Genomic DNA, 12,743 nt, shown 5'->3' on the forward strand with positions numbered 1-12,743 from the left:
CACTGAAGGAATGGTTTAACTCCAAACAATGCATCACAAAGGCCCAGGATTTCAGTTGAACTAGTTGTCCATGTCTATTTCTAGACACCCCTTGTAATAAGACATGTACTCCCTGCTGATTGTTCCCCAGTTCAGATTAGCAAAATGGGGCAGCCATTCCTTCTCTGTGCAGTCAGCCAGATTATAGAGCTCCATTCTTCCAGAAACCAGGCTGCTTACTGACCACCTAAAATACAGACATCAATTCAAACCTTACTGTTTTCCCCCACTGATGATTTCACTTTCCCCTTCCTACAGATTTCTCTTGCTCCTTCCTTGTCTTTGTGCTCCTATCTCCAGGCTATTAGAGCTGTTTTTGCCTTCCAAAGGTAATTGGATGCTTCAGCTTCAAGGTACCTCTTTAAGGTGTGCAAGTGATTAAAAAAATCCTACACTATATCATACCATGTGCTTGTGTGTACTATTGTATTGACCTCCTATATAAACTTTTCTCTTATCTCTGTGTTTGATTTAACAGGCTCGGTACAGCAAGCACTCTGACACCCACGGGGGTTTGAGCGATTATATATAAAATAAAAGTAAATTAATGGATCCAGCTTGGTGTGAGGAAGGTATCCACAGTCCTGCATTTGCGTTGACTTGTTAGACTGCACAGAGGCCAGGCATAATATGCACATGCTCATCTGCAAGAGGGCATAATGTGAGCTAATGTTGAACTCCATGCACCATAATGGGCTAAGACAGTGTGAGCAATAACAGCGCACAATGGAAGCGCAATGTTTACTTTGTTCTGACAGTGTGCGGTCATAGAGATGGCGTGCCAACAGCATGTTCAGAATTATTCATTCCAACTATAAAAAAGTATTAGATTTTTACCTTTCCACTAGTATGTTCTTTCCCCTCCTAAAGTTAGGAATACACTAGTTTGCTCATTTATTTAAATGGCCCAACAAGTCATTTATATTTACAGTGTGAGAAATCATTTAAGGACTGATAACGAAGGTTTTAAAAGGTGTGCATAGGACAGGTTCACTTTTGTATAGGTCATCGACAATCTCCTTGTGTTCTTGCATCCTTTTAATATCTTTGTATTATGTTTAAATGTTTAGTTCTTACCTTTCTTTGCCTTGTTTTCCACTTTCATCTTCTACTGCCATTTCATCAGTGCTTTGAGCTTGTTTGCTTTTTCTGTAAAAAACAAAATGGTGTGTGTGCTATTATAAATGGTATGTATTCAACGCCATTCATGCAAATGCAAACTCCCTAAAAGAGTAACTGCACTCATAACACGGGTCCGATTCCGGACCTCATCATTGCAAAACAGGGAACGATCAGCAATGCCGACTGAATTAGAATTGACTGGTATGGTGATTTTCTAATTTTCTTTTATATTACAATTGAAAAGCACACATGGGTTGGTCAGCAAGGAAATAAAAACACATTGGTTAGTTACATGAAAAATCAAGCCTCATCACAAGTTGGGCTGTAGGCCTTAAATGCGGTGGTAACGGTATTACTGTCGCATTTAAGGGCTGGCCCTATCACGAGTTGGGCGCTAATTTGGCTGTTTTACCTCCAGCTTTTTTCTGGAGGAGAAAATCCCTGTTTTCAGTGGTATTACAGCCGGCTGCATTAGCCCACAGTATTAGCACCGAAAATTCCCCATTGGATCCAATGGACCCAATCAGGAATGGGGATTTACCATTAAGGCCCAACCCGTGATCTGGTGGTAATACCACCGGGCCGGTCGGTGCTAGGGCTATTACAGTCAGCGGTATTACACGCAGGAATGCAGCCCAACTCGTGATGAGGCTCTTAATATTGAGGGATGACTAATATTATGACTCGCCCATGTAGAAAAACTCAAAGATATAGAAAGCCATCTCCTCTGCATACTAAAAGCCAGCATCATATATCATTAACATGAATGTATCTCTCATCATGCTTATACAATCAGCTCCATAGTTCTCTGCTGATCTAAACATTGAGAGAAAATCTCGAGAGACCAAAGAAACCGATAAAAACTCGTAGTTGCGTGAAATAAATAGATAAATAACACCTGTGCCAATTAAAAGCCCAAATTGACTTAGAAAAAAAACAGGTCTAAGAAGTATTTTGAAGTTGCAAGAAAGGCCTGCACACCCTTGCTTGCATACTCCACTGCCCCAATGTCAAATGCAGGAAATGTGCAGAACTATTTACAAAGAATATGTATCTTTCCCAACAAGTTACTGTAACTCCCTCATCAAACGTGCTCTATGATTGTAAAGCACTCAGCAATGGGACTGTGTTGGCTGCCACACCACCTTTACAAAGCGTCTCCTGTCAAAATATAGTGGGTTTTAACATGGGAAATGCCCCTTGAAAACATTATTGTAAATATGGCCCAATGTCTTCTTTCATAGCTTGAAACAACAGCTGAGGGTCGGCATCCATACAGCTCTCGTATATATACCGCAAGAGCCTGACCTGTGAGGTGACCGGCACTTTCATTGAGTCTTGCAACTTGACATTTGCAGGCCCAGAAACTCTACAAGCCTGAACTGTTGGAACAAAGTAACAATAGGGTAATTATGGAGTTAAATTCAAGTTACGTAGAAACTGAGAAGGCTATATATGTATTGTATTGCAGAGGTTGATCAGCATCATGAAGAGGGAACATATGTTCAAGAAGAATAGCAACTTTACAGCAACATATTTTTTAGGTATCTTCAATAGAGGGTAAATGTTCACATCCAGAGTGGCTGATGGAGCTACAGCAACAAATAGCAAGCGTGTATATTAATGTACAAATATGGTAAATTCTTGTGCGGCTCAGCTCTAACCTTTTATAGGCAAAACGCTGTACCTGTACTAACGTACGTAGCTGAGACTAAATGGACATTTTGGAGAAAGGTGTTTAATCTGCCAAATTGTGCCCCAATATCCTTAGTTAGGTTTGAATTAGGACTTTCTTCCTTGTATGTGATTAATGTGATTATTTTGTGGAAGCTATGTTGTTTACTGAGAAAATGTCTGATGGTTGAAGGTGGGAAAAATGTACTTTAGAACTTAGCAAGTTATCTTCTGACGTCTACACATGATTTCCCCCTGAAATGGAGAAATCATGTTTATAATGCTTCTGATGTCTCTATAGAACTTTTAACTCAGAATCCAGGTTGTGCGCAAAGAAATTATACCAAATGGATTGGATAAACACCCTGTACAAATGCGGACAATAATGAGATTTTTGTAGTAGCCGTTTGGATACAAAAAATGGAATAACACAGAACGCTATTTGTTAAAATTTCCGTCCGCTAAATCTAGGAATCTATATCTTAGATTTAGATTAAATTTACTTCACACGAGAGACATTATGCCAAGCACAGGCATTATAACCGATGAAGAGAACTTTTGTCGATTTTGTAAGGACAAAACACAAAAAGAAACCCTAAAACATCTGATTGCTGAATGTTTGAAATTAATGGACAAACGTTGCTTTTATTTTAAACAACATTTTATGGGTTTTGAGATATTGCATAAAGGAACATTATGGACTCTAAGTTTTGTTACTAAATGAACGTCTGTGAGAATAGCCATCCTTCAATCTCTTGAATTTTTAGATTTAGGGAAAGCACATGATTCATAATGTAAACTTGAGAAAGTTTAAGCTCCTTTTCCTTATTAGGAAAGTGTCATATTATAGATAATGTTTGTTTTAATCTGATAACTAAGATGCAAAATTCCCTTTCTTTTAATAAGATATACTATAAACTTTTTAGAATATTTGTGAATATTACATGAGAGTCTTTCTTTTCCTTAATGTTTCATGAAATTAGATTATTTTATGTAACCAAATTTGTTTTGTAACGCTTACCTGGTATCCACGGGGACGTCACTCAGCCTGTTCTGACCTCTTACGACCTCAAACCCTTCCCTGGAGGCTATTCGACTGGAGACTGGGCCTGAAACACAGGAGTGATAGATTTTAACTCCCTATTGTCTCTGTGTGCTTGAACCCCTTCTTCCCCGGGGTCCAACCCTTCCCTTTCATCCACAGCTCACCTTGTTTTCTTGGATAGTGTGCTCTCCATCCTGCTTTCAGCGCAGGGGTGCGTTGATTGATGCAGGCTCGTTGCTGCCTAGTTACTTCACTGGCAAGAGTCCTACAGGTAAGTATAATGAGTATTTTGAACAGTTCTCTAACTTCGTTCCTTTCCTTCCTTAGATGATGGCCGGCGTCCGCGGATGGCGGTGTGCTGCTGAGATGAGTAGCGCTGAAGCTGAGTGAGAGCGTGATGCGCGATGCACCCCTTTCATATATGCATTGAACTGTGTTCTTTTTCTGTGTCTTTTAGGTGCCGCGATGTTTTCAGCGTGGATGCCGGTTGTGAAAAACAAATGCGGTGGGTAAGAGCGGTATGCGGCACATCTACATGTTTCCACGCTAACCTGGAGTGTCTTTTCCCTCTTGCAGATGGATGAGAAGTTCCAGAGACAGAGTACTCCCAGAGCGGCTGGGATTCAGGTAAGCGTTTGAAGCTCGTACAGTATTTTAAAATAAGCGAAGATTTGCAGAATGCTTACTAAAGCCTTTTTTTCTGTTCTTTTCCCTTTTCCTTAGGAAGCGGCGTACTGGGATGGGAATGACACCGCCGAAGATGCCCGCAGAACAGAAGGAGCGATGAATGATGGGCAGAAGCGCCGCAAGGTAAGGCTGTTCCTAACGGTGTTCTTGTTCTTGCAGGAGCTGAGCGCAGAAGAAAGATGCAGGCCTACTGGAGACCGATCCGAACACGTCACGCTGCAGGTGCAGAAAACGCAAAGCATGTTTCTCAGCCTGGGTGTGGCTTAAATAGTCTCTGGGTATCCCAGCTGTCTCTGGGCTGAACCACACCCAAAAGACTAGACCGCACATGCAGTTCTGGGAACCGAAATATGTGGGGGCATCCATCTTGTCCCCATCAATGCACTACAAGTCCAATCCCCAATGTTATCCTACAGGAGTGAGTGAGTCTGGTGCCACAAGTGCCAAGTCCGACTCCAAGTGGGTCTTTGGAGGGATGGCGAGGCCCTTGAGGGCCATGTAGGTGATTGTGGCCTGGCTCCAGCCTGACACCTTGGAGGGCTGGGTACATGAGGGGCAGGAATCATGACAGTTTTTATAGGAATACTATGAAATCATTTTAAATAATATGTGACAATGAAAGGTTGTATATACAGCTTATACAATAAATAAAAAAGAAATTAAAAAAAGCACATGGCATATTTTCTAGCCTTTAGATTGCAAATGCCTCACTTTTCCGACACAATGGGGTAATTTTCTATAGGCACAAAGTATTAATACAAGTTGAAAACATTATGGAAAAATCAGGATTTTCACCTGTTTTTGCACTTCCGGAAGTTTTCTTTTTTTTTGGCATGCAGAGCAGGGGAATGGAAGAAAATCATTGTTTATGCCTGCCCTGTGCATTCCCGCATATCAATAAAGCATGCATTAAAACCAGCATCACATTTATTTCATGCTGTTATTAATGCATAGGATTGCTAACAAATTCACCTGTCTTGGGCATGTTCTAAAAGCAGGGGGTTCCATAGCAACCCATAGTAAATGCTTCTCGCAAGCGTACATTGAGGGAGGCATTTACAATTCTTTTAACTATAAAGTGCAATAAATGTGTGTTAACCCGAATATGACAGTTAACATGCATTTTTTGCACTTTGTTGTGACTGACATGCATGAAAGACTGCTGATTTTGGAAAGGATGTGTTAGTGAAATATTAATTGTTTAGACAAGCATATCGGGCATTCTTGCTCAGCGCCCATCTCTTGAAATTTGCCTCGCTGCGTATTTTCCTAAGAGCAATCCGTAGCAGCTGCGATGGCAGAGTGTTATTTACAAGCAATAATTTGTTTTATAAGAAAATAGTGTGCACCACACTTTTATGAGAACTGTCAATTCTTTGCTGAGCCATTATGAATAACTTTTCAAGCCATGTTTTTGAGCACAGGTAAAGTTGGCAGAAGGTGCAGGACTTGTCAGCACTATTTCTAATGTCAGCCAAGAAAGCATGCACATTGTGCTCCGATACGAGACATGTAATCCAACCCGGTGAGCTCTGCTTGATTTATGTATTTTTCTTGTTGCTGATATGTCTGAAGAGAAACAAACTGTGCATCTCCACTCTTGTCATAGTGTGGGTGTAGATGCAAACTGCGCTGCTCATGCACAAAGTTTTGCTCAAGATCAGTGTATGGTGACATATGGAAAAGTAATGAAAAAAGTGGGCCATACTGTAGCACAGATTTCAATAAATATGTCATAATAAAGAGACAGTGGGGGTCATTCCAAGTAGGGCGGTAAGGGTTAACGGTCACCGGTAACGAGACCGGTGCCGTTAAACCCTTCCCGCCCTATTCCGAGTTCCTTTTGCGGGTTGGTACTTAACGCCTGCTTTTTGCAGGCGTTAAAAAACCAACCCGCAAAGGGACCTAGGAGCTAATTACGGCACCGTAATTTACGGTGCCGTAATTAGCGCCTTCCCCATTCCCATTGAGCCCTATGGGCCAAAAATGGGAATGGGGAAGGGCCCATGGTGAATGGGGAATTACCGCCCCCGCCCACCTTGGAATGGGGCGGTAATTACGCCATTCACCATGGCGGAGTCGGAAAGATAACGGCGTCAACCAAGGCGCTAATAGCGCCTTGGTTAACGCCAGGGTCGGAATGAGGCCCAATGTTGAGATGATTAATATTTTACCCCAAAGCCTAAATGTGTAAAGCAGTTTCAAAACTGTGCTACTTGATTTTGGAGGCATTATTTCAAATCACCACTGGGCGACTCAATACGTGGAGAGACGATCTCCAGCTAGCATATCAGTGCACAGAACTGATTAAGCAATCAAGCCATGGTAGTAGTGTAAAGGTAAACCTTCCATCAAACCCAAAACCAGCGTGGCTTGCATAATATGACAGATGGCCACCCCCCTTTACCCAGAAGTCCCGTCCTGCCGGAAGTCCCGCCCCGAAGTGACATCATGAGGGTTGCCCGGAAGTCCCTCCCTGGAAGTCACATCATGGGGGTTACCCAGAAGCCTCACCCCGGAAGTGCTATATTGCAGGATCAAACGGAAGTACCGCCCTACCGGACGTGGCCCCCTGGAAGTGGCATCGCCTAAGTATTACCCAGGATGTGACAACAGGGCAGTGACCCAGAAGTCCCCCCTAACTCATACTCTGGAAGTGACCTCATGGGGGTCCCCCAGATGTTTTGCCTGGTTCAAAGGCCTAGCCCAGATATGGCAAGATGTGTTTCACTCGGAAGAATCACCTCTGGGTTGTGGGTAAATGGTGTGACTATTTTGACCTGGAAGTAATTTGTGTGAAGCCCTGTTTGTGTATTATTTGCACTGGTTCATAGGGTGTCAATAGAAGTTGGCAAGGCTGTAGATGGCGTGTTTGGCCCTCCCCAGGTATGTCCCCAAGACCCTGGAAGTGGGGTATATAGTTTACAGGGCACTGAGAGAGAGAGGTACACAGCACTCCTGAAGACTGGCTATAGTATTTGCCTAACTCTAGCAATACCCTGAATCATGAAGCGTTACAGCTACTACTCTAAGAATACCTTAGGGAATGATGACTGCAACACCATTGAACAGTACAATCATCCGAGAAGCCCAACAACAACAATGCCTGTAGCTGATGAGTAATCACGACGCCCCGCCGGTAGTGCGATGGAGTATGAGGATGATTTGAGCCAGGCCTTTTTTTAATGAATCTTGGTCATATGCTGCCGCCTGATTCCCACCCTTTCAAAGCTACTGTTGAAAGATGTGATGGTGCAGATGTGGTTATGATGGACGCAGACTGGATATAGGCACACTACAAGGCTATGAATGAGTCTATGTAGGCTCCTGAAGAGCACTTGTATGAGGACCTGGCCGTCCTGGACAGCTGTTTCCAGAGGCAGCCATGACACCCGAGCTGGAAGCAAGGCCCGATGAAGATAGGCTGTTTATGGATGCTGCTGTTGCTATGGAGGCGGAAGCTGAGGGGCCTACCCTGTGCAATCTGGTATGTAGGAAAGTGTGTGTTTGTATCTGTGTGAACTATGTGTAAAAATACATATTCAAGAGGTGAACATCTTTCTTTTTTGTATTGTAGAAAATAGCAGATAAAGTTGACGGCGCTGAGAGTTAGCGGTCTTCATTCAATACCGTCCCTTTTTTCTGTGTGTACTGTTAAAAGATGATCTAACGTGCAGCAACCCAAAGCAGTAATAAGTGTAATAAATGTGTAGTGAAAATATGCTTGAAGCGTGATTATTACCAATGGCGCTATGGGCATAAATGCGATGACCCGCGACAGGATGCTCAGGAATGTTTACTTCCGAATTATCACGCTAGAGCAATGAGGCGGATATGTTTTATGTTGAATTCATATAAAGATTTTCAGCTGCTTAAAGCTGTCTATTAAGGCATGGGCATGCGTGTACATGCTAGTCTGGAGAGTGCTTTATCAAAAACATAAAAAAATTTGATCTTTACAAATGGCTGGTCCCGTGGATTTTAGAAACAGGGTAGCCCGATTAATGCAAAAATATTTCTCTGACCTATACACTTTTGGGAAGACCCATAAACCTTGTCCAACACGCAAGAAGCTGTTTTAGAGAGAAAAGAAATAGAAAGAGTTTGCTCCTTATATGTGTACATTTGTTTCTAGGATAAAACTGAAGGTCAAGCATCGTAAACTGAACCCTGTATGTGTATGTGTGGAAAAACTGTTATACGCTATGCTGAAAAAGAGAATATTGCAAATCTCCCCAAATACCCTGAAATATCCACAGGTACCTACACCCCAACCCGAGCGGTCTTGTAAAAGCGTGATGTGCATAGGTAACATATGTACCAACACCTGGCTATCGGTATTGGATGAATACTGGCATCTGTACAAATACGATGTGGGCTCTCTATAACTACACACTAGAGCGGTATTGCAACAGTTTATGGACATTTCTTTAGCATTAAAGGATATGTTTTACAGGACCGCAAATTGTATGAACTTTTAAAGGCTTCAAGTCTTTTACGCATTCAGAGTTATATGCAGGGGGAGCGGAAGGGTTTGTATAATGCCATTTATAATGCTGCAGAAAAAATATCACAAATGGTAACACTGTGTCAGACCCTACATGCATAATAGCTGTAATAAAAATGTCTTTTACCCGTTATGCCTCTGTTTATTTTTTCAAGTGCTTCAGCGGTTAACCGCTCTCATTTAAGCATGCACAAAAGTTATTATGATAAAAACGGAATTGACAGTTATGGTGGTATTGATGCTCTGTATAAAAACTACAACATGACAAACAACTCATCACACATGGATCTATTAAGGAATGGTTAACTGGTCAAGAGGCATATACTCTTCATAGAAATGCTAGAAAATGTTTTAAAAGAAGACGGACCGTGGTAGCTGACCGTGACAAGCAAAGCAGAACGATGGTGTCCGTTTCATCCTGACAGTAATTGATATTTTATAAAAACAAGCTTTTGCAGAGGTTTTGAGGGATACGACTGAATCAAGAGTGACAGCCGCGTTCAAACATGTCTTCAGCAAAGGAGGGTGTCTGTACAATTCGTAACGGATGCCGACAAGGAGTTTTTAAATAGGCCCCTCCAAAATCTTCTAAAGCAACACAACTTGCATCATTTTAGAATGTAGAATGAGGTTAAGGCTGCTATTGTTGAACAGTTTGACAGAACCTTAAAATCTAAATTCTGGAGATTTGTTACATCAAACAATACACATCGTTGTATGGACATATAACAACATTTTATAGAGGTATCCAACGATAGCTACCAGTACTCTCTAAAAATGATTCCAAATTCTGTAACGCCTGAAAATTCACTAACAGTGTGGAGAAAGTTGTATGCTGATGTGTTATCAAAGAAGATCAAGAAAACACCCTTTCGAGTAGGGGAACATGTCTGAGTTTCCAAGTTAAAAGGTGTCTTTTCAAAGGGATATGACCAATCATTTACCACTGACATTTGTATAGTGTCCAAAGTGTCTGCGAAAGAGGGGGTATACACATACCAGCTGGTTGATTATGATGAGGATGGTGTGAACGGTACTTTTTACACTGAAGAGTTACAGAAGGTCACAAATGGTCCCCAACATTTTTATAGGGTTGAGAAAATTATTCAAAGTAAAGGTAAAGGAATTAAGAAACAAAGCCTGGTAAAATGGATAGGGTGGCCTGAGAAATTTAACAGTTGGGTCAGCGCTGCATCTGTAAAGGATCTAGAAAGCATACGTGTTCCCTGAGAAGATGAAAAGCAGCGGCTTTTATATCACCTTACCCAGTAACACTTCTTTAGATACATTCCCTAACAATTTGTCACGACCCTCGCCCAAAACCCTCTCTGGCAAACCAATTGGACAGGTGGAGTCAGGACTCGGCCTCTAGAACCTGGCATCCTTTTCCAAAACCCTCTTGGGGCCAATCCAGGCTCATACACCATGAAAAACATGTGCTTGGGAACTACTTAATGTGTTATCAGCCAACATGGAGGCTTCAACATAGCTTGGTTCCAAAGAACCAAGCAATGCGGTCTAGTGTTTTGGGTGTGGCAGCCTAGGGAATACTTTACCTGGACTATTTTGTTGGGGCTATTTAAACCACACCCGAGCAAGACAACACGGTTTGCGTTATTTTGCAGCTTGCAACGTGACGCTCATCATGTCCAGCTATTCCCTCGACCCTCGGAGAAGCATAACCTGCAAGGAGACAAAAGGAACACCATTAGCAGCAGCATCTTACCTGCAGTCTTCATCTTTAGCCACTCGCAGCTACTGAGAACAGCGTCCTCGAATCTGCATGCCTCCCAGACAGAACGACCTGAAAGAGGAAGATAGAGGCAACATTAAAGAAAGCAGTAGTTACATTTGCAAGTTACGAACTGCTCAAAAGGCTTACCTGGCTGGTCACCTCTCGGCTGGCACCACTTCGGACATTCCACTCACGCTGAAGAACACCGTGACCTACAAGGAAGGAAAACACAGGTTAGCAAAGGCAAGACTTTGTAGCGCTGCGCATAGCGCTTCGTTACCGCATCATAGCGCTCTTAATACGCCATCATTTACCAGATGGGCTCAACCAAGCCAGTTCGCCGCGCTGAAGCTCCGCATACCTGAGGGAGAATAAAGAGACATTTTTAAACAAAGAAAGGCATGCAGGATAGCAACAAAACTAAACAACAGCAATAAGACCTACATGAACAATATCAAACGGGCCAGCGTCAGTGAAGTAACTGGACCGCACACGCCCATGAAAGACAACGCGCCCCTGCAAAGAAGGCAGGACGGAGAGCATGCCTAACTCTACCACAAGGTGAGGAGAGGGTCCCAGAGGGGCTGAAATCATACGGGGGTGGAGGGAGGATACTTACCCCAGTCGGTCAGCCTTGAACACAGTCCTCCTGTATTTTCAGGCAGAACCTTCCCCGCAGACCACATCTGGGCAAAGCTGAGAAACATCCCAGCGAGTAACACGGCTGGGTGGCGTCCCTGTGGATACCAGGTGAACGTAACACAATTAAATATCAAATGATTGTGTTAAGATGGCCAAACCCATTGATTTACAAGGATTGTGGGAAGCTGGTCTGATGGAGATTCAATACCCACATACATGGGACACTGTGGACAGAAGAGAGGCCAAATTTACCATCAAGCATGAAGGTTCTATTGAACTGTTACATACAGGTTTTCCTCCGGGTTTTTATGGCAGTATGCAAACTTTGCTAGATGCTATCAACAAGGCTCTCACAAACATTCAGCGCTATTCGGATATACAGCTGTTTCTGGATAAGGCACAGAGATGGAGGCAATGCAAAACCTAGTAGCCACCTATGAAGCCCCCACATTGTTTAAAAAGTTTTCTTTTCGTTTTTATGGATGCCCTCTTGTTCCCCTGTTTCTTAAAGAGGTGATTTTTCTTTTTTAAGGCTCCTAACTGACAGGTGGATAATGGAACGTTCCCCTTAATGGTGTTAAAGGAAATTTCTGCTATAGCCGATACTAGATTATCAGAGGCTGAGCACAGAATGGCCTTTTATTGTTGGGGCAGCGGTTTTACTTGCATTCTCAGGATGCAAAGTTCCAACTTATAGCGGCCGTCATGACAGCTGATCATCAACACTAATGAGAATGATTGTTTTTCACCTGGATTTTATAGAAGTCTTTTGTATATAAACCACTGGTAGATCAGGGGGGAAAAGACTGGCCCTCAATCTGTAGTCCTCTAAAGTGTTTCAAGGTAGTGTCTTCAAAAGCCTCCATAGAAAATCGGCTGTTACCCAGGTTCATCTATCTTGCTAGGACTGTGACGTGATGTTCATCTCTAGGGTTCTGAAACAGCATAATATAACAGGCGTTTAATGTTATTGAGCGGTGGCCCTTTCCGCGGTAGAATACATTTTGAACAATGTAACAAATGCTGAGGTTACGATGGTGGGAATATTGAGTGAATGCCCTTTCCAGTTCAGAACTATGCCCACCCTCCATCATCAAATCATCTACAATGATCATATTTACAAGGTCCGGAGGTATCAAACGATCATCATTCAGAGAATCAGGTAAACCTTCCACACATTTCAAATGAGGTGGTTTAGCGGCCAGATCCTTATACAGGAGTTGCCAACAGGAGTAAAACTAGACACGATTTTCGGGCACTGCTGTCATAACCGTGGGGGCATTTTCTAAAAG

At 42.6% G+C, this 12,743-nt stretch overlaps 1 protein-coding gene across 1 annotated transcript in view; it reads right to left on the reverse strand.

Moving 5' to 3' along the window:
• Positions 1-12,743, reverse strand: part of LOC138467253 (uncharacterized) — a 436,076-nt gene that overhangs the window by 99,294 nt on the left and 324,039 nt on the right. The window contains exon 7 of the mRNA XM_069607272.1: positions 1,117-1,188. Coding sequence (XP_069463373.1) covers positions 1,117-1,188 — 72 coding nt within the window. The remainder of the gene's footprint in view (positions 1-1,116; positions 1,189-12,743) is intronic.

Source organism: Ambystoma mexicanum, chromosome 4q (genome assembly GCF_040938575.1).
Source record: "Ambystoma mexicanum isolate Mex_15411 chromosome 4q, UKY_AmexF1_1, whole genome shotgun sequence".
Taxonomy (NCBI): domain Eukaryota; kingdom Metazoa; phylum Chordata; class Amphibia; order Caudata; family Ambystomatidae; genus Ambystoma; species Ambystoma mexicanum.